The 23,575-nt window shown below is 35.5% G+C and overlaps 1 protein-coding gene across 1 annotated transcript in view; it reads right to left on the minus strand.

The window, feature by feature from the left end:
• The window catches only part of LRRC63 (leucine rich repeat containing 63), a 78,088-nt gene extending 54,714 nt beyond the window's left edge, over positions 1 to 23,374 (minus strand). Inside the window, exons 1-5 of the mRNA XM_023536723.1 lie at positions 23,055 to 23,374; positions 22,296 to 22,540; positions 11,825 to 12,511; positions 11,293 to 11,361; positions 3,860 to 4,020 (exon numbers count right to left, since the gene is read on the minus strand). Of these exons, the coding sequence (XP_023392491.1) occupies positions 3,860 to 4,020; positions 11,293 to 11,361; positions 11,825 to 12,511; positions 22,296 to 22,380 (1,002 nt within the window). The 5' untranslated portion in view covers positions 22,381 to 22,540; positions 23,055 to 23,374. The remainder of the gene's footprint in view (positions 1 to 3,859; positions 4,021 to 11,292; positions 11,362 to 11,824; positions 12,512 to 22,295; positions 22,541 to 23,054) is intronic.
• Between the last annotated feature and the right edge of the window lie 201 nt (positions 23,375 to 23,575).

Consider the following 23,575-nt stretch of genomic DNA (forward strand, 5'->3'; position numbering starts at 1 on the left):
AATACATTATGAAGAATGCTTCAGAGAAGTATATAGAGCCCTTTCTCACTCCTTTTATATTTTTCCCTCTTATAGCTCTCTCCTTTGTATAGAAATACCATAGTTCTCTCAACCAGTTCCCTACTTATGACCATTTGGATTGATTTCAATCTTTTGCTATTACAAATAATGATGCAATAAATGAACTATTCGTATATCATTTTATACTTTGCCAGTATAATGAGTGTTGGCTAGGTGAAAAGGTGAATGCATATGTAAATTTGATAACTGTCCTACATTCTCTCTATAGGAATGCACTATTCTGTATTCTTCCCAACAATATTACAACTTCACCAATAAGATATGCTGTCAAACCTTTTCCAATTTGTTGAGAGAAATTGTATCTCTGTGTAGTTTTAAATTGCATCGAGGTTAAGTATCTTTTTGTATTTATAAATGTCATTTGTTATCTCTGTTTCAGTGATTTATCTGTTTATATATTTTGTCCATTTTTTCTGCTGGATGTTATTGCAAATGGAATTATTTTTTTAATTTCCTTTCAGACTGTTCATTGTTGATATATAGGAACACAACTGCTTTTTGTTAATCTTATACTCTGAAACTTTGTTGAATTTGTTAGCTATGGTAGCTTTCTTGTAGATTCATTGAGGTTTTCTACATTTGGTATATGACATCTGCATATAGATATAGTTTTCTTTCTTTCTCTCCAATTTGGATGCCTGTTTTTGTTTGTTTGTTTTTTGTTTTGTCTAAACGCTCTTGCTATAACTTCCAGTTCAATCTTGTATAGCAGTGGTGAAAGCATTCTTTTTTGTTTTGTTCCTAATTTTAGGTGGAAAGCTTTTAGTCTTTCATCATTGAACTGTGGATTTTCCTATTGCTATTTTTATGAGTGGTTTCTTTTTTTATCATGAAAAATTTGGATTTTGTCAAATGCCTTTTGTGCATTAACTAAGATGACCATGTGTTTTCCCCTTCATTTATTAAGGTACTTGTTACATTGTTTTTCTTATGTCAAACTACCTTCTCATTTAAAAAATAAATATCATTTGGTCATCAAGTATGATTCTTTTAATATTTGGGGGGATTCAGTTTGCTAGTATTTTGCTGAGGATTTTTCATGTATATTCACTAGATGTATTGGTCTATGTGGTGTCTTTGTCTTTCTTTGGTATCGAGGTTAAACTGACAGCATAGCATATGTTAGAGGTTGTGATATTTTGATTTATAACAAATAAATATTTGGTTGTTCTTATGTATATTTGATCTTTACTTAAAGTTCTTGGTTCATAGCTCCCTAAACCCTTGGAATTTCCTGAATAATAACAATGGGCACACCTTTTGTCATAATAATTGGTCTCTTGTCTGAAATTGCTTCAGAGCCATAAAGGTGAAATGGGTGTCTTGTTATTCATAATAAGCCCCTTTCTACCACAACTGGGTTTATGTTAATCAAGTGATTTATGGACAGTAACTAAGGATGGGGACTAGTGGCCAGGAGAACCAACCATGTGATTAGAGGGTTAGAACTTTCAGTTCCCATCCACCTACTTCCCAGAAGGGAAGAGGGGTTGGAGACTTAGTTCAATCACCAATGGCCAATTTTTAAATAAATAATGTATATGTAATGAATCCTCCCTAAAAACCAAAACAACAGGGTTTGGAAACTTCTGGGTTGGTGAACATATGGAGATTGTGGGAGAGTGGTACCTGGAGAAGGCATGGAAACTCTGCATTCTTTTTCCATACTTTGCTGGCTATTGATTTGTATCCTTTAATAATCTTTCATAATAAATCAGAAATCTAGTAAGTAAATGGATACCCTGAGTTCTCTACTACATTCTAGCAAGTTAATTAAACCCAAGGAGGAGGTTGTGGGAACCCCAGATTTATAGCCAGGTTGTTGCTAACAACCTGGGCTTGTGATTAGAGTCTGAAGTGGAGGGCGGTCTTGTGGGACTGAGCCCTTTACCTATGGAAACTGATGTTATCTCTAGATAGATAGTGTCAGAATTGAGTTGTATTGTAGGGCATTCAAATGTTGTTCAAGAATTTCTTGGTGGTGCGGGAGCCCTCCACCCATACACACAGAGTGGAATTGGGTCCAGAATACTATTAGAGGTGTCCTCTCTTTTACTTTTCTGTAAGAGTTTGAGAAGTACAGGTGTTAATTTTTCTTTAAATGTTTAGTGGAATTCACCCACGAAGCCATGTAGTCCTGAACTTTTCTTTGTTGGGAGGTTTTCAATTATTTATTCAATCTATTTTAGGTCTGCTCAGATTTCAATTTGCTGCTGAGTCAGTTTTGGTAATTTGTCTTTTTCTAGAAAAAAATCCATTTCATCTAGGATACTTAATTTGTTAGCATACAATTGTTCATATTATTTTCTTATAATCTCTATCATTTCTATAATGCCAGCAGTAATATTTCCATTTTCACTTCAGATTTCGGTTCTTGCATCTTCTTTTCTTCCATAGTCTAGCTAAACATTTGCCAATTTTATTGATCTTTTCAAAGAACTAACTTTTGGTTTTGTATATTCTCTCTACTGCTTTTCTATCCTCTAGTTTTCTTCTGCTAGTTTTGGGTTTAGTTTGCTCTTTCATTTAAGTTCCTTAAGGTATAAAGTTAGTTACTGATTTGAGATCTTTCTTCTCCACATGCCCCTTCTCCACACACACCCATAGCCTCCCCCAACATCAACATCTCACATACCAGTGTACTTGTTATGATCAGTGAACCAACATTAGTACATCATTATTAACCCAAGTCCATAATTTGTTAAGAGTTCAGTGACTTTTCTAAACTATTTTTGTTAAGTCTATATTGTTTTTTATGTGCTGTCTTTGAAATTTCTGTTCCTTCAGCTTGTGTTCGTTCAGCTGGTGTTTTGACACAGATTTTCTTGAATACAAGAAAAGACAGAGGGAGGGCAGAAGGGAAGAGGAAAGGAGTGTGGAGGAAACAAGACTTCTCTCAGTGTTTTTCAGATTGGCTTTACGCAAGAGCACACCTTCAATGCTTAGCTAAGCCTTTTAACTCTGACTTAATCTTTATTTTCCACTTGTACTGCACCTACAGATCAGCAGAAGTGAAAGCTTAGGGTTTTCTCAGGTATTTTTTGAGATTGCACCCTGCCCTCGATATTCACATAGCTTTCTAAATTCCCTAGTATATACAGGCATTTTTTAATGATTTAATTTCTCAAAGAAAATCTTTTGGCAACTTTTCCTATTTTTGCAATTTTTTATGAGTTTGAATTTATTTCAAAATAAAATTTACTATAAAAGCGGATTTGAAGCCAAAATGTTCTAAGTTCAAAGCCAGGCTCTGCCACTTGCTTGCTGTGTGATCACGTGAAAGTTACTTTCATTGAGTTTCAGTGCTCTCATCTGTAAAGTGAAGATTGTAATACCTACTTTGCTAAATTATAAATTTTAAGAGCAATATTTGCTTTGCACACAGTGGGTGTTTAGTAAGTGGTAACCATTATTATTGTTATTCATCATACTGGGCTTGTGGTCAGTGAAAAGCTAGCCTAGTATGAGATTTGGCACATAGGCCAAAGATTGTTGATAACTTAAAAATATAATAACTCTGAATCTCACATTTCTTATCACACTAGGTAATGGAAAAGGCACTATAATTACTTTGAACATGAGCTGTTTTTAAAAACTGAAATGAAGGCAAACTAGGACAGAGAAGGTTAGAAATGCAGTTTGAATGAGTTCTTGGGAAATCTTGATTGCAACAGGAAATATCCTTTTAATACTATAGAAACTAATCTAAGTTAGGAAATCTATAACAAAAATAATGAATAATACAACAGGAAATTTCCATTAAAAATATCTAGTGTACCTTAAGATTTAGTGCATTTCTTCCATATATTTGACAGTTTACTACAGCCAGGTTGGTCATGGCTGTTATTGTTTCATATCGTGTTGCTGCAACAGTCTTAAAACCTTCACCATGCATGGCGCTTGCCTCTGATTCATCTCTTTTTCTAGATTTAATGAGACCTAAGTAAACAAAACAATACATGAGACAAATGTGTTATCACTTAGAGTGAAATTTAAAATGTACTTATGTTAAGGTAACAGGATATTATAAATAAGTTACTGGTACACATCCTCTTCATAACCTTTACCTACCCAGTCAGTTGGTTCTGTGTATCAAAGTGGGAGTTGTTATTGCTTCTAATATTAGATAGCACAATTGTCTTTCTAAAAGAAAACCATATAATCATATATTTCTACCTGAATAATTTAGATTCTGTCAATCTTAGTCTTTTCTTTTTATCTTATTTGTAAAAAACATTTTTAAAACATTTTTACTGTGAATTACATAAACGTTTCTTGCTTCACAAAACTAATAGAGAACATCGTGTAAGCATAACTCAGATAGGAATCACCTCCCAAGAAGCAACCTTGCATTTTTCCTCTAATAGTACCTTGATGCATAATTCAAAGGCCCAGTGTAATTCAGCTTTTCCTTCAGTCTGAAGACCCCACACAAGAAAAAAACAAAAACCAAATGACTCAAGGGTTAGCCAAACAGAAACAATCTAAATTTACTTTATTGTGTCCCTTGTGGATTTTACCTTCAATGAAAGCTAGCCTGTCCTGGCACCAAGAACACACAGGAGACCCATAGCTTGTCCTTTCCAATACACAGGAGTAATGTCTGAGACACTGAGGTGACTGGGTTGTAAAGCGGACACCCACCTCCTAGGGAATACAAAGCATTTCCACAGCCAAAGTGACACCACCTGTCACAGATCCCTAGAGCCCAAGCAGTGCAGGTAATAGAAAATAAAAATTGCGCTTCAATGCCACCTACTGGAAAACAAAGAAAAGATCTCTACTTATCTGTTAAATAGTGAAGTACAAAATTCTTTAAATTCCCACAAATGCTCAGGCAGAGAAATGATCCATCAAGCACAATGAACACACAATATAACAAGTGAATTCAGAAAAAAAAAATTAAAAATTTCCACAAAATATACTTAAAGACATGGAAATATGTGATTTAAATGACAGAATTCAAGATTGCAGTTCTGAAAAAACTCAATGGGATACAAAAAAACTCAGAAAGGCAATTCAATAAACTAAGAAATAAAGTCGATGAACAAAAGGAGTGCTTCACCAAAGAGATTGAAACTATACAAAAGAACCAAACAGAAATTTTGGAGCTGAAGAACTCAATAAAAAAGATGAAGAATGAATTATCAAGCTTAGGAAATAGAAAAGATCATATGGAGGAAAGAGTTAGTGACATAGAACGGAGAAATCTAGAAATGACTCAGGTAGAAGAAGAGAGACGATTGAGAGGAAAAAAATGAAAGAACTCTACAAGAACGATCTGACTCCATTAGAAACAATATAAGAAAAATGGAAAGACGGAGAAATAGGTAAATGCTGTGCTTGCTTCTTTTCACAATAAATCAAAATCACTACTAAATAGCCATCATTGGAAGTCAACGGAAGTCTAGCTGAATGGAACTCCTACAACTAGGGACACAGAAAAGAGGCAATCTCGAGACTGGTAGGAGGGGCAGAGATGCAAAACAGGCTGGTCTCATACCCGCATTTGGTGGTTTAGAACTGGGAGAAATATCTCGGCTTGGAGATCCCCACAGGAGAGTGAGGGGTCCCAACCTTACACAGGGTTCCCAAGTCCAGGGATCCAGTGCTGGGAAGAGAAGTTCTCACAATATCTGGCTGTGAAAACCAGTGGAGATCGTGGCAGAATGAGACAGAGAGCTGAGGGAGTCACAGACTTTTCTCTTAAGGGGTCCCACGCATGGAGTTACTCACTGATGGATTCACTTGCTCTGAGCTCCAGCTCCAGGGCAGCAGCTCAAAAGGTGCCAGGGACATACAGGATGGAACTGAATCATCTGATGTCAGGGCAAGAACTAGAGGGGAAGCTTTCTCCCAAATAGAAATGCTGGTTAAGGGCTGAGCCCTCCCCACACAGCTTGCAGACCCAGGTGGGTGCCACATCTGAGTCTCCATCAAAGTAGCTAACACTGCCCAGCCCAGATGAATCCCTGACACTTTACCCCATCAACCTCTGGGCCCAACCAAGCCACTTTCAGTGGCTTTTCCAGCCTGTCTTGGCATATGCTGCAACTGAGACACATCTGGCCTCGGCGAGACCTGTACCTCTTGCTGAGCAGACTCAAGCCTTGCAGTAGCGGCAGCTGGCCTCAGTTTCTGCTTAGACTCTCGAGGCACTTCCAAGCCCAGCATGGGTGGTGGCCATCTGCCAATTGCTTGGTGTCTCATGCCAGGTGTCCATAGCAGGAAAATGGCTACAGCTGAACTTGGCCTGTGGCAGGGCCTCTCCCAGGAGACTCCAGCATGCACACCTGGTGGCTGGCTTCAGTCTGAGATGGAGTATCACCCAGGGTCATATCTGAGGACAACACACCAAAGGGTAGACAGGGCAGGTACTGGCGTCTTGCTAAAGCAAATCCTGCCCTGTAGAGTCTGCCCCAGAACATCAGCTCCTCTGCTGGTCACAGCCAGTCATCACAACCAATCATCCTGAGGTTCAGTCCCTCTCACTGATGCGCAAACAGTAACCAAGCCTCAATTACAACAGGGTGCGGGCACATATAACCCACATAAGGAACATACTTGGAGTACTTGGCTCAGGTGACCAGGGAGATTGTGCCACTGGGAACCACAGCACACCTACTACATAAAGCCACTCTACTGGGAGACATAGCAGCATTACTAATATATAGAAACAAGTACAAGTAGGCAGCCAAAACAAAAAGACAAAGAAACATGTCTCAAATGAAAGAAAAGAATAAAACTCCCCAAAAAAAAGAACTAAACAAAATGGAGACAAGCAATCTACCAGATGCAGAATTCAAAACACTAGTTATAAGGATGCTCAATTAACTTAGGGGAAGAGTAGATGAATTCAGTGAGAACTTTAAAAAAGAGAATGAAAACATAAAAGTGGAGACAGAAAATATAAAAAAGAACCAGTCAGAAATAAGAATACAATCATTAAAATGAAGAATACCTTAGGAGGAATCAACATTACATTAGATAAAGCAGCAGATTGATTCAGCAATTTAGAAGATACCAGTCCCTTGTTCCCATTGTTTTTGGCACAAGGGACTGGTGCTCACAATACTGGTGTGAGAATCTAATCCCTGATGATCTGAGGTGGAGCTGAGGCAGTGATGCTAGTGCTGAGGAGTGGCTGCAAATACAGATGAAGCTTTGCTCGCTCACCCACTGCTCACCTCCTGCTATGTAGCCTGGTTTGTACTGGTCCATGGCCCGGGGGTTGAGGATCCCTGGATAAGGGACCTCTGGGACAAAATCAAGCATAACAACATTGACATCTTAGGGATACCAGAAGGAGAAGAGAGAGAGCAAAGAATTAAAAATCTATTTGAAGAAATAATGATGGAACACTTCTCAAAGCTGGCAAAGGAAATAGACATACAAGTCCAGGAGGTGCAGAGAGTCCCAAACAAGATGAACACAGAAAGGCCCATGCCAAGATACATCATAATTAAAATGTAAGAAATGTAAGAAAGATACATGCAAAAGAATAAAACTAGACTGCTATTTGACCCCATACACAAAAAAAATTAACTCAAAATGAATCAAAGATCTCAATACAAGACCTGAAACAATTATATACATAGAAGAAAACATTGGTACTAAACTTATGGACCTTGGTCTCCAAGAGGATTTTATGAATTTGACCCAAAAGCCAAGGGGAATAAAAGCAAAAATAAATGAATGGGATTATGTCAAATGAAAAAATTCCTGCACAGCAAAAGAAACCATCAACAGAACAAAAAGGCAACCAACTGAATGGGAGAAGATGTTTGTAAACAATATCTCCAATAAGTGGCTAATATCCAAATTATATAAAGAATTTATTCACTCAAAAACAGAAAAAACAACAACCCAATCAAAAAATGGGCAGAGGACCTAAACAGACACTTTTCCCAAGAATACATACAAATTGCCAACAGATATATAACTTCTGTTATATATAACAGATATATAACAACAGATATATATATGCTTAACTGCACTGGCTATAAGGGAAATGCAAGTCAAAACCACAATGACATACCATCTCACAACTGTTAGAATGACTATTATCAACAAGACGAGAAATAACAAGTGGTAGAGGATGTAGAGAAAAAGAAACCCTCAGACACTTATGGTGAGAATGTAAATTGGTACAGCCATAAGTGAAAACAAGTACTCTCTTTTGGGTATCTAACTGAAAATTTTGAAAACATTTGTTCATAAAAACATATGTACTCCAATGTTCATTGCAGCATTATTCACAGTGGCCAAAACATGGACACAACCTCAATGTCCTTCGATAGATGATTAAGTAAAGAAAATGTGGCACATATATACAATGGAATACTCCTCAGCCATATAGAAAGATGAAATACTGCCATTTGCAACAACATGGATGGATCTTGAGAGTATCATGCTAGTGAAATAAGTCAGATGGAAAAAGATAAGAATCATATGATGCCATTTATATGTGGGATATAAAACAGAAAGCGACAAATGAGCAAACAAAACAACAAACAAAAGACATACCTCATTGACTATGACAACAGTATTGTGGTTACCAGAAGGGAAAGAAGGATGGATGGAGGTTGAAAAGGTAAAGGGGATCAAATATACGAGGATGGAATGAGACTAAACTTTGGATGATGAGTACACAATGCAATATACAGATGACATATTATAGTATTGTGCACTTGAAACTTATATAATCTTATTAAGCAATGTCATTCCAATAACTTTAATAATAAAAAAAGAAAAGTAAAAATCATCTAAAACATATAAAAATGCCTATCTAGGTATACATCCAAGTCTGGCAGGAAAGTATTTTGAAATTTGATGAAATATTTTTCACATTTCTAGCCATTATTGCTGCATTACTTGCAGCAACACATTTTACAATCTCAGTAATTTTTTATGGCATTGCTTCAATGAGAGCTAATAGTGCATTCTAGAACAAAGAAAACAATGTTCAGTTTTTAATTTCTAAAATGGGCCTTGTGTGCTCATTTCAGATCAATATATGTGAAACTTAACCACAGAATAAAGAAGGATGTATGATATGATATGGAGATTCCTTGTTTTAAGAGAGAAAATGGAGCAAGAAGAAAAGTTAAGACATAAATCTGTGGCCTGCTCGCAGACCACCCACCCTCTCAGTCTAAGCTCAAGCATTTGGCTTCGAGTGGAAAGGAAGGAGATGGAGGTGGGGAGGTAGAAATTCCCTGATCTCTGAAGGTGAGGACATTTAAATTCACCTAAAATCTTTCAAAAGGTGAACCTCCAAAGTACAATAAACTTAATAAATCAGAAATGGCAGCATGACTTAATAAGGCTTATGACATGGAAGAGACTCAGCAGTTAATTTATGTCACAGATAGTGATACAGAACTACTAGAATAGTGAGCTCAGAAATTCCTATGACTGCTATAGTTAATAATACTTTATTGCATATTTGAAAGTTGCTAAGAGAGTATATCCTAGAAGTTTTTATCACAAGAAAAAAATATAACTATGTGATGTGATGGATGTTAACTAAACTAATTGTGGTAATATTTCACAATATATACATCTATCAAATAACTATGTTGTACACTTTAAATTTGTAGTGTTATATATCATATTTCCGTAAAACTGGGAGGGGGTGGAGTTCTATGGTTGGAGCATTCTGTATATAATCTCATATTAAAAACATCTGTTGAATCATTAACTTGTTATGTTATTTTTCTGTTCTAGAATTTTATTTAAATTTTATATTTAAAAACAAAAATTCCAGTTCTCTGGTAAAATTCTCCAACTTTTTTTCCTTGAATATAGTAATCATAGTTATTTTTAAATTCTTATTTGAAAACTCCAAATATCTCAATCTATGAGTCTGTTTCTATTTTTTTCTCTGTTTTTTTTCAGATGTTTCATTGTTTTTAAGATGCCTTGTGATTTTTTTATTTTAATGCTGCCATTATGGATGAAAATTTAAAGAGACTGGATAATGCATCCATTCTAACAAGTATCAGATTTTCTTTGATTAGGCAGAAAGTATCACTTTGGCTTATGAAAGATTATTTTTAAGCTTTGTTAGGGATAATCTATTTCACTTTTGTCCTTTCTCCTAGAACATCATTCTTATTCCTAAGGCATGGGTTCTCTGAGTCTTAAACTAAAAGTCTAGGGTGTTTATCAAGGCCCCTTCATTTTGGCAGAGCTTGAACTTCAATAACTCTCCTGTGCAACTGTCAAAATCTATGCTCAGGTCCTTAGTATTTCTGCTGATGTTTTCTGTTGTGTTTCTTAGAGTACTGTCCTGCACATACACAGCTTCAAAATCAGCCAACACCCTTAAAGGAGTTCGTATGCAGAAATTTGGGATTCACTTCTCTCTTCTTTGAGATTTTGCCCCTCAAGTCCCAGTTATACTGACAGTCCTGAAGTCTGACTTTTATCTAAATTCAGTAATACTATCACTTTCTATTTGTACTTTATTCTCCAAAACCACAAATGCCCCCTGGCAAAAGCAAAGGTAAATGCAAAGCTAACTCATGAACTTCCCTTATTTCAAGAATTATAGCCACTCAGGTCATGTCTGTAATGGTTACTCTCCAATAGCTTCAAAAGATATGTTATATATTTGGGGCAGTTTTAATATGTGATTTTGGTGAAAGGGCTTGTCCAATACAAGCTCTTCAATCTTGGACAGAACCAGAAGTCATTGGGTTATTTTAAAATATATCCGATAATTCTAATACTTAGAACTCCTGTGGGTATATTCTTGTTAGTTTTCATTTATTTCATCTTTCTCTTTGTGTACCTGGTAATTGTGAATTGTTTACTACATGCTGTATTTTTGAAATTGTTTATAGAGATAATGTGAGGTCTAGAATGATATGATCTTTTTAAAAAATGATTTTTCATTTGTTTCTGCTAGGTAACTAAGGTCAAAGCACCTAAAACAGTGCCTGACACATGGCAAATAGTTAACTCATTATTGCATGTCTATCTGCCCCACCCAGATTAAAAATATCCCAGCTTTTATGTTCTCAACATCAGTACAAACTTTGGTTTATAGTCAATACTTTAAAAATAGTTACTGGGTAAATGGCTTAAGGAACTAAAAATGAGACATGTGTGAATCATATACACACAGAGACAGACACACAATGAATACTTCTATAGAGAGATAATCTTATACAGTTTTTAAAAGAATATAAACTTAGCTTTTACCTTCATATAGGGTTGGCTTACTTTGCCTTGGAACACTTTCTACATTTTCATTTTCTGTTATACAAATTTCTAGAGAAAAAAAAGAAAAGAAAAAAAGGACCTTTGGATACTTGTGAAAATTCATGTTGAGGTTGTTATGATTTCATTGTAATTGTTCATCTTTTAATGAATTGGAATAATCCATGGCAATTTGCCATAAAGTCACCCATTGGCATTGGCATTCTGCTTCTGGAGTTCATCTAGATTACCTTCATTCACACTACTCCTTTATACTAGTTTTTCTCATTCTTTGAACTCCTTTATCTGATTTCCGCCATCACCACCTGGGTGGAATACCCAGTTTGGCCTTGGCAGACCTGCAAGGTCAGGACTTCTGTTACTGTATTCTGGCTCACATATTAAATGTATAGGCCGAGAGTGATCTCATCATCCCACTCTGCAAACCCAAGGGGGAGAGCAGCATTTGCTTACATGCTTTCTCTTCCCTTTGCTCTACTTAACCCCATTATTACCAGGCTCAGAATGGATTTACCTATCAGTGACTGTCTTTGAGGTTTTCTTGGTAAAATTGGTAATGGTAAGAGAACAGTATCAGTAAAATTACTAATACTTAGTAGCCCTGTAGTATTTTGTTGTAAATGGTCAGACTGCCATCTTTCTGCTCGAACAGGCATAATTCTTGGGAAAGGGCTTGGCATTCTTGCACTTAAATCTATAAGACTGTGCTTAAAAGTATAGGTCCTAGCCTTTGGTAAAAGTAGATGCTCAGAGCAAACTTTCTTGAGTTTGGGAGTAATAACTAAAGAAGCAGCACTTGAAGGTTTGGAGAACTGTGAGGAGAGAATCAGAATGTCTTTTAGCATGTTATCAACATAAATCTTTTTCATTTTCGATGGCTCTTTTGATTTTCTTGAAGTTTTCATTTGGCTTGTTTCTTTCCCAAAAACTCGACTAGAAGCTGAATGACAACTTGGAAAAAATATGGAACCAGTAGCAGTCTCTGGAATGTTCCAACAGACTTTCTTAGAAGATTTTGGGAGTGTTGAAATAGTAGTCATTCTTTCTTGTACATGATGATCAAGAGAGAGATTTTGGATATTGACAGGGGTTTGTGATTGATTTTTTGAAATGTCAGGAAAATTAGTTTTCTCTCTTTTAATTAAAGTGGTTTCATCTTGAGTAAACTTTGCATGTGGTGGATCAGTTACACCGGTCTTGACTAAACCAGAAAAAGAAAAAAAGAAGAAAAGCACAATTAGATTATACTCATCGAGGTGTCAGGGACAAAACTATAACGTCTTAGCATTCACAGCTTTTCTTTATTCACTCACCCCTCTCTCACCTTCTAAAAATGTTTCTGTATATATGCACTCAGATATCAGGACTTTTGTTTAGTTGACTGGGATAAAGTTTAAATGAACAATTGGAGAAGAGGCTAACCTATATTAGATTTAGAAAGGGTAGGGGGCTTACTCTTGAAAAAAAACAGAATTGACAAAGTGAAAAGTGGATTATAAAAGGAGATTTTTGAACAGTTGCCACTAAAACTCTGGCAATATAGATGGGTAAAAATAATTCTGATTAATGTTTTCTATTTATCATCTCTTCCTTATTTGAAATCTCTTTAAGGAAAGATGACATTTCTTTTCTTTTCAATGTCAGATGTCAGACAAATGTGTCTTTCGAATATAACATTCTTATACTAGCTACAAGGTATCACAGTTCATTTAGGTTACAACAATAAGTATTCTTTTCTCTCTTAGGTCCAGAAAATGCACTGTGCCTGCATTCTTAGGGACCTCACTACATCAAATGTACTTTCTCTTTCCTATGTGACAAAATATTAAATGGCATTTATTTTCTATTGTCTCAATTGAGTACAATAAATGATGAGGACCTCTATATTCTAATGAGGAGATAACAGATTCATTAAGGCAAGATTTGCAAAGATGTGGCCAAAACAAGTACATTCTCACTCACCTGTTTTATCTACATAAAATATAGCTAGATCTTGGTTTAGAGAGAGGATTTCTTCTGAATAGCACTATTGAAGTGCTATGTGTTTCCTTGATCTTTTCTTCCCTATAGTGGGTGGAAGAGAATAATTTTCTCCCTACACCTTAATCCAAGGGGATTCTCAGAAAACCATGTATAGAGAACAGAAGTGTATGTCACAAGGAGAAAATAACTTCTCACCACTCCCCTACCTACTTCCCTACTGATACCTACAGAGTAGGAAAAATGTGTTGGTTCACCCAGTGCTGTGTTCCAACTGGACTAAGGCAAGAGAATCCTTTAAACTTCTTGACCTGTATTTCTAGGCATTTTAGGAGGGTACAGAGATTAATACCTGATTCTCATCTTAACTCTTATCTCCACTTATTCTTTGCCACTCCTAGCCTCACCTATGGAGAAGCCAGAAACTACAATGTGACTTGGGGGAAAGAAGTAAAAGAACAAGGTGACTCTGTTTCCCGTGTCTTGTCTAAAAATTAGCAGACCTAGTCTGAGCTAGGAGAACAAGGCTTGATTGCATACTAGATGAAAGTATTGATTTACATTGGACTAGTTGCTTATTATCTGAAAATGAGAAAAGGTAATAGATGAAAGTGACTAGAAAAGTCTTGGAAGAGGGATGTGTGCTATGTGACTTTGAAAGGCAGTAGTAGTAGTGGAATGTTTGCTTCCTGCTTATGTAAAACTAATCAAAGTGAGCTCATTCAATAAAATGATTACACCACTATCTCCAACTTTATTTTTTCTATCTCCCATGTTAAAACAAAACATGATACTCAGCAAAAACTCTGATAGACTCCAAAACTCCTTCCAACCACCACCATCCCACCACATTTATCCTTCTCTTCAATGGCAAACTGAAGTAGTTTACACTTGTTAGTCTGACTTCTTGTCCTCTCATGTTTGTTGTTTCACTTTATTTATTCTGTAACATTTTATTAAATTAGCAGACTTTACTTTTACAACAGTTTTAGATATATAAAAAAAGCTGAGCAAGATAGTACAGTTACAATATATTCCACTTTATTGTACACAGATTCATCAATTATTAACACCTGGCATTAGCGTGGCACATTTAATGAAACAATGTTGATACATGCTTAAAGTTCATAGCTTACTAAAGGTTCAGTCTTTGTGTTGTACAGTTCTATAGATTTTGACAAATGCATAATGTATCCACCATTACAATATAATACAAAACAATTTCACTACCTTCAAAATCCCATGTTTTATCTATTCATCCCTTCCCCTCTCCCTAAACCTCTGATAACCATTGATATATATTTTTTACCACCTCTATAGTTTTGCCTTTCTAGAATTCCATATAGTTGGAATCCTACAGTATTATAGCCTTTTCATCTGGCTTCTTTTGCTTAGCAATACACAAAGTTCCTCCATATCTTTATATGGCATGATAGCTCATTTCTTCTTATCACTAAATAAAATTACACTGTGTGGATGTACCACAGTTTATCCACTCACCTATTGAATTGCTTCCAATTTGGAGCAATTATGAATATAATTGTGAATATAATTGTGAATATAATCATATAATTATGAATATAATTTATATCAATAGAGTTGATATAAATATGCATGTGCAAGTTTTGCGTAGACTTAAGTTTTCATCTCAATTGGGTAAATACCTATTTCAATTGCTGGATTATATGGTAACAATTGTATGTTTAGCTTTGTACAAAACTACCAAACCATCTTCAAATGTGGTTGTACCACTTTGCATTCTTACCAGCAATGAATGAGTTTCTCTTGCTCTTCTCCAGTATTTGGTGTTGTCAATGTTTTGTATTTTAGCTCTTCTAATAGGTTTACAATGGTATCTTGTTTTAGTTTGCAATTCCCTAATGATATATGTTGTTCAACATTCTTTCATATTCTTATTTGGCCTCTGGATATTTTCTTTGGTGAGGTGTTTGTTTGGCCCACTTTTTAATTAGATTGTTTTTTTATTGTTGAGTTGAAGAGTTCTTTGTTTTAGATGCAGTTCCTTTACCAGATATTTATTTTGCAAATATTTTTCCCAGTACATGGCTTGTCTTTTTATTCATTTAACAATGTCTTTCACAGATAAGTTTTTAATTTTAATGAAGTCCAATTTATCAAATTTTCTTTCATAAATTGTTCTTTTGATGTCATATTTAAAAAGTCATTGCCAAACACAAAGTCACTTATATTTTCTCCTATGTTATGCTAGAAGTTTTATAATTCTGCATTCGTATATTTAGGCCTATGATTCTTTTGTGTTAATTTTTGTGAAAAGTATAAGTCTAATCTAGGTTTTGTTTTGTTTTTGTTTTTTGTTGTTTTTTTTTTTTTGCATATGGATACCCAGTTAGCTTGTTTCAGTTTCATTCACTGAAGAGACTATAGTTTATCCATTCAGTTGTCTTTGCTTTTGTTGTAAAAGAGTAGTTGACTATATATCTGTGTGTGTGTCTATTTCTGGGCTCTGTACTCTCATCCATGGATCTATTTGTCTGGTTTTTTGTTTTTTGTTTTCAATATAACACTGTCTTGATTATTATAGCTACATTACTATAAAGTCTCGAAATTGAGTAGTGCCAATCCTCCTACTTGCTTCATTTTCTTTAGTGTGGTATTGGCTATTTTAGGTCTTTTGTCTTTACATATAAACTTTATTATTATTTTTAAGTATATCGGAGAAATGTTGGTTAATACAATTATATAATTTTCAGGTGTACATTATTATTTGACATCTGTATATTCTATTGTGTGTTTACCATTCGAATTCCAGTTTCCCTCAGCTACCATATATTTGACCACATTACCCACATCACCCTGCCCCGATACTTGACCCCCTCTAAACCGTCTAAAAAAATAAATGAAATGAAGAGCTGGTTCTTGAGAAGGTTAATAAAATTGACAAACCCCTAGCTAGACTTACTCAAGAAAAAAGAGAAAGGACACAAATAAACGAAATCAGGGATGAAAGAGAGGAAATTATGACTGATATTGCAGAAATACAAAGGATCATACAAGAAAGTATATAACACCAAATTTAATAACCTAGAAGAAATGGACCAGTACTTAGAAAAATACAACCTTCCTAGACAATCAAGAAGATCTGGAAAATCTAAATAGACTGATCAGCAGTATGGAAATGGAAACAATCATCAAAAATCCACCAAAAAGTAAAAGTCCAGGACCAGATGACTTCACCAGTGAATTCTACCAAACATTCAAAGAAGATTTAATATCTATTCTCCTCAAACTCTTCCAAAAAAATCGAAGAGGGGACAATACTTTCCAACACATTTTATGAAGCCAATATTACTCTGATACCAAAACCTGATAAAGATGACACAAGAAAAGAAAAGTACAGACCAATATCTCTTATGGACACAAATGTGGAAATCCTAAATAAGATACTAGTGAACCAAATGCAGCAACATATTAAAAAGATTATACACCATGATCAAATGGGCTTCATCAAAGAGGCACAGGAATGGTTTGACATACGCAAATCGATTAATGTGATACACCACATAAACAAATTAAAAAGAATCGTATAATCATATCAATAGATGCAGAAAAAGCCTTCGACAAGATACAGCATCCATTTATGATCAAAACACTTAACAAAGTCGGTATAGAGGGAAAATACCTTAACATAATATAGGCCATCTATGACAAACCCTCGGCCAACATTATACTTAATGGTGAAAAACTATCACCACTATCGCCACTCTTATTCAATATAACATTGGAGGTCGTAACAAATGCAATCAGGCAACAAAAAGATATAAAAGGCATCCAAATAGGAAACAAAGAAGTCAAACTGTCACTATTTGCAGATAACATGATTTTCTATATAGAAAATCCTAAAGACTCCACAAGAACAGTACTGGAAACAATAATCAAATACAGTAAAGTCTCTGGATACAAAATCAATGTTCAAAAATCAATAGCGTTCCTATACGCTAATAATGAAGCATCAGAAAAAGAAGTGGAAAAAATAATTCCTTTTGCAATTGCAACAAAAAGAATAAATACCTAGGAATAAATTTAACAAAACATGTGAAGGACCTATTTCATGAACACTACCAGACCCTATTAAAAGAAATAGAAGAAGATACAAAGAAATGGAAAGATATTCTGTGTTCTTGGATTGGAAGAAGTAACATAGGTAAAATGACCATATTACCTAAAGCATCATACAGATTTAATGCAATCCCCATCAAAATGCCATCAGCATTTTTTAAAGAAAAGAGAACAAAAAATCAGATTTGTATGGAAGCACAAAAGACCCCAAATTTCCAAAGCCATCCTGAGAAAAAAGAATGAGGCTAGAGGCATCACTCTGCCTGACTTCAAATTATACTACAAAGCTACAGTAATCAAAATGGCATGGTATTGGCAGCAGTACAGATACACGGACCAGTGGAACAGAATTGAGAGTACAGAAGTAAACCCATATTTATGTGGGCAAATAATTTTCAACAAAAAAGCCAAAAACATAAGTGGACAAAGGAAAGCCTCTTCAATAAATGATGCTGGGAAAACTGGAAAGCCACCTGCAAAAGAATGAAACTAGACTGTTGTCTATCACCATACACCAAAATTAACTCAAAATGGATTAAGGTACCTGAATATAAGACTAGATTTAATAAAATGCATAGAAGAAAACATAGGAACTAAACTCGAGAACCTTGGACTTAAAGAGGATTTTATGATTTTGACTTCAAAGACAAGGGAAGTACAAGCTAAAATAAATTAATGGGACTACATCAAACTAAAAAGCTTCTGCTCAGCAAAAGAAATCGTCAACAAGGTAAAGAGACAACCATCCGAATGGGAAAATATATTTGTAAGCAATGCCTCCGATAAGGGCCTAATATCCAAAATATACAAAGAACTCATACGACTCAATAACAACAAACAAAAACAAACGACCCAATCAAAAAATGAGCAGAGGACTTGAACAGACTCTTCTCCCTAGAGGACATACAAATGGCCAACACATATATGAAAAGATGTTCAACATCGTTAGCTATTAAGGAAATGCAAATCAAAACCACAATGAGATATCATCTCATACCTGTTAGAATAGCTATAATCAACAAGACAAGTCATAACAAATGTTGGAGAGGATGCAGAGAAAAAGGAACCCTCATACACTTCTGGTAGGACTGCAAATTGGTACAGTCACTATAGAAAACAGTATGGAGGTTCCTCTAAAAACTAAGAATTGATCTACCATATGATCAAGCAATCTCTCTACTGGGTATTTACCCTACAGACTTGAAAACCCATATTCAAAAAGATATTTGCACACCAATGTTCATAGCAACATTATTCACAGTGGCCAGGACATGGAAGCAACTGAAGTGTCCTACAATAGATGACTGGCTAAATGAGCTGTGGAATGGAATATTACTCAGTCATAAGAAGAGATGAAATACTGCCATTTGCGACAACATGGACAGACCTCAAGATAATCATGCTAAGTGAAATAAGCCAGATTGAAAAAGATGAAAATCACATGATATCAATTATATGTGGGATCTACACCTAAAAGCAACAAATGAGCAAGACAAACAAACAGACTCATGGATATAGACTACAGCGTAGAGGTTACCAGAGGACTATATACTAGTTTTTACTATTGGGGTAGGGAAGGAGGTGGGAGGTAGACGGGTAAAGAGATTCAAATATAGGGTTTAGGGGGAGGGTGATGTGGTAAAGAGGATCAAATATATGGTAGCTGAGGAAAACTAGACTTTGAATGGTAAACACACAACAGAATATACAGATGTCAAATGATAATGTACACCTGAAAATTATATAATTGTATTACCCAGTGTTATCCCAATAAACTTAATTTAAGAAAATTATTATAAAAGGAAATCAGTGAGCTAATTAAGTCCTGCTATTTCAAAAGAGAAAGATGAGATCCACTGACTAAATGACTTGCTAAAGCCCTACATCACCTTTGCGTTGGAGCTAAGACCAGTATTCATATTCTTAGAGTCCCATTCTAGGGCATTTTGCACTGTTCCAGGTTACTGCAAGTTAGTAAATTGTGAGCCAAGTGAGAAGTATTACAAGTATTATAACATCTTACAAATATAGAGTGGTTTTATAAAGTGCTTTCAGAGAGGCTTTTGCATTTTATTCTTCTTCCTTCATAGTTATGTGATCAAAAAAATACCCCCCGATTTCCCCTTTTGATTTTCACTGCCATTGTCTTAGTCCACATCAACTTAATTTTTCCCTTGACTTTCTGACATAGCCTTATCATGTTTTCACAAAATTATCTAAACCTTATTAATGATAATTCAGATTTCTTAGTTTGGTATATAAAAATCTATGTGACTTCGATCCATTTCACCTAACCTTGCTCTGTGATGACTCATTACCTTCCAACAAGAACCCTTAGATACTCTAATTATTAGTGACAATCACAAAGACTCATTTATAACTTCATTTCTTATGTTGATCATGCTGTGTGGAATACCTTCTCTTACTAAGCAATTTAAATCATTTTCTTCTTTTGAAGTCTACCTTAAACTTTATGCAATCCATCTTTCTTGATTAATACAACCTACACTTACTGTTCTTGTTAATTAATTCGATAAACATTTAATACCTCCATATGCCAGCTCTACACATAGTGCTGAGAGTACAGTCACACAGCACTAACCTTACTACAATCAAAGATCTCACTATTTAGTATAGAAACTACGTAGGCAAACAGTTATACTAGAAAATGATAAATGCTCAATAGGGGTAAATATGAGATGGGAATGTTAAAAAAGACACTCTGATTGGGTGAAGAGGTATTTAGAGATAGCTTCCCAAGATGATATCTGTCTTCTTGGTTCCATACTTTCTTATTTTTGTACACATTTCACCATGATTTCTTTTTTCTAGTAAATTTCTACTGTTCTAATAGACTCTCCTTTGCCATTAAAAACTACACAGGTCTCTATAATCAGATATTTCGCTCCACTTTTACTAATTCCTCAAGTCTTATTTCAAGCCCTTTTCTTGCCCTAGTGCTTTCTCACATTTACGAACAACTGTCTGCACCATTAATTGGACATAAATTCTACACTGTTTTGTATTACTATTTAAGGTTCTTATTTTATGTATCTCATCTTTAAAGCTTAATTAAATGTCTGGAAAGATCCCGAAAGTCAGAGACCAGATCATTTATGTCATTAATTCCTTAAGGCATTTAGCATTGTATGCAAATTATAGATATTTAGTTTAGAGTTTTATTTCAGTGTTTGAATATTTATTTTTGTAACTGTACTTCCATCATTTTAAGAATTCATTCATTCAACAAATATTTTGAACACCTACTCTGTGCAAAGCACCCTACCAAAAGCCTTTGGGGACACAGAATTCATAATAGTCAAGATCATAAAATATCCAAAGTAACAAAAGCAGAAGAGGCCCCCCACACACGTACAAAAAAAAAACAACCCCAAAACAATTAACCAGCCCAAAACATCAATAGTGAGAAACTCTGTACTAGAGCAGAAACTTCAAGTGAAAGATGGATGGATATACTACAAAAAAAACAAAAACAAAAAAATCCCCAAAACCTGGCTGTGTGCAGTAAACCTACATAACTGTGGGTATTATTGTTAAAGAACTGTGTGTAAATATAGAAATTCAGAACATTATAGAAATGTAGCAATGACAATGTAGAAATGATATAACAAAAGTCGGCAGGGAAAGTGAGAGAGGAAATTACAGGTAATACAGGTGTGGTGATTTAAATACCTTTAACAGCCGTGGATCAGAAGGCAATAATTTAACATTGTAAATCAAGTTATAGACTAGGCATATTTTAACAGTATAAACGTTGACACTAAAGCAATTAATGCAATCAACTAAAATCAGGTGGTAGAGAAGACTAAAATTGGGAAAGAAGAAGAAATATGCTAATTTTATCATTGCTTATAAATAAGGAGTCAATAGATACCATATACAGAAATAGAGGATTAAGGGTATTATATAAAGTTATAAAGTGGCTCATCTTTACTTCACAGCAGTTATCACAGGGCAGTTTTATATTTACTTATATAATTATTTGACCCCACAGAGGATAACTAATGAAGAAGACTGGCATGATCTATTCCGCTCACTATTATATCCCCAGTTCCTAGCACTGTGCTCATAAATAGTAAATTCTTGTTTTGCAGCAGTTCTATAAAGTGTCCGTGAACACCAAATTATCCAACACTGAGTTGTGGCTTCCAGGGATAATAAAGGGTTAGGGTCCTGCAAGCCTCTGGTCTCAAAATTATCTTACTTAACATATATTGTTGATTCATTAACATTGAACTCATGGCCAACCACACTGTAACTCATGTCTGAAGTAAGCACATATTTTTCTCTGTAAGGTGCATCACAGCCTTCTTGTGCTTTGGAAGACTAGACAGCCCTTGAGCACTATGCTTGTGGGATATGCTACCCAGTGAAATCACCAACACAAAGTACACTTATTCAAAAAAACATGGCATTAAATAGATCAGAAAAAAGGACAGTTGTTTACAGTATGAGACCTGAAACAAGAAGGTAGAATGTACCTGTTCAACCTCAAATGTGTGAGCAAATCCAGAATGACTGAGAGTTATTATATATTCTTCTCTCCTGCACACAGTTCAACCTACTATAAAAGGAGTGAGAAAGAGCTCTATATACAGCTCTGAGTGTTCTTCACGATATATTGTTGAGTTAAAAGACAAAATACAAAACAATGTACAGATTTGAGGGTTACAAATAAATGTTAGCAGTTAGTTAAATTTGCACTTACAGAATCCACAAATAATGAGAATAAACTGTACTTGTAGAATTGAATTGGATGCTAACATCTTACGACAAACATTTGTCAGTTACTGGTTATTAGTGTCTTTATTGTGATTTTGAGCTGTGCAGGTTGAGGACTTTCTATGAAAAATAAAGTTAATAACATATCCGATTAATATACATACCTGTACGAACTTTCTTCTTATGTAAAGGAAGCTTAGGGAGTTTTGGAGGTAAAGGTCTTCGAAGAAGCTGTGGGTGGTTTTGCATTTCAATTAATAATAAGCACTGTTTTTCACAGCTATTAGTCAAGAACTGAAAAGCTTTTGAATATCTTTAAGTTGTTGCTGAAAGATAATTCATTCGAATCTAGGTTATAACTAATGAAAATCATTCTGTGCTAATACTATACTGAGTCCACGTAGAATTCCTATATATAAAAAAAAAAAAAAAGGTAAGGAAATCATTCTTTAAAACTTCTAGAAAGAACCTAGGTAAAATTTAGGTTTATAAATCAGAATTTTAAAACACATATGCTATTATTAATCAAGATCGCTCTAAAATTTCCCATGTTAGCATAAAATTCAATCTGCCAGTGCTCCCTCAGCTAGTAAATACTGATTTTCCAGACAGTAGAAATGATACTTAATTTTTTCTCTACCTCCAAAATGTAATCACTTAATCTGGAAAAAGTTTTTGCTCAAAAGAATGAGAAAGTACCCCCATGACCCACAATATCTAACATCTAAGTTGTTATTTTTCTGTAATAATGGCTTATTTTAAATTTCAACCACTATAATTGGGCCATAACTATTTAATTCAAAAACAAGATAGTCTTCAGTATAATGAGATTTTCCAGGATCTCTGTCTCAATTAGCACTTTATAGAAATGATTCCAGAAGACAGAAACAGAAATGTGTCTGGTACATCAAAGTGCCTGGTACCTCACTATTCTGTTGATAGTTTAGAAGAAAAAGCTTTGGAGCTGCACAAATGGGCCGTTTTGCCCCCAAAATATGACTGCACATAAGCGCTCAAGGTATGCTTCCTGGTAGTACATCTCACTTGATGACAGCGATTTTCCTTCCTTATCTGAAGAGGTGCTTGGAAACGTTGGACTCCTCAGAACAGCTGGATTTTCCTTTTATCTCATTTTCCTCGAAATTTAGGCAACGAGGTCGGGGGTCTGCCAGCCGGAGGCAGCCCAGAATAAAAGCACCCAAGCCACCCTTACTCCCTAGCAGGGTGCAGCCTGAGGCGAAGGAAATAGGTCCTACCAACCGGAAGCTTGTACTCACTCTGCCTGCAGGATGCGCAGGCGCCGGAGGCGAGGGGTGGGAGAGGCGGGGCGCACGCGGGCGGAAGCCTGCGAAGTCGGCCCCGCCCCACCGCACCGCGCGCGGAGCCCAGTGCCCTTACTCAGACCTGGCGCGGGACTGCCGGGGCGGCTGTGGGCTGGAGGGGC

The sequence above is a fragment of the Pteropus vampyrus genome, unplaced genomic scaffold, assembly GCF_000151845.1.
Source record: "Pteropus vampyrus isolate Shadow unplaced genomic scaffold, Pvam_2.0 Scaffold167, whole genome shotgun sequence".
In the NCBI taxonomy this organism is placed as follows: Eukaryota; Metazoa; Chordata; class Mammalia; order Chiroptera; family Pteropodidae; genus Pteropus; species Pteropus vampyrus.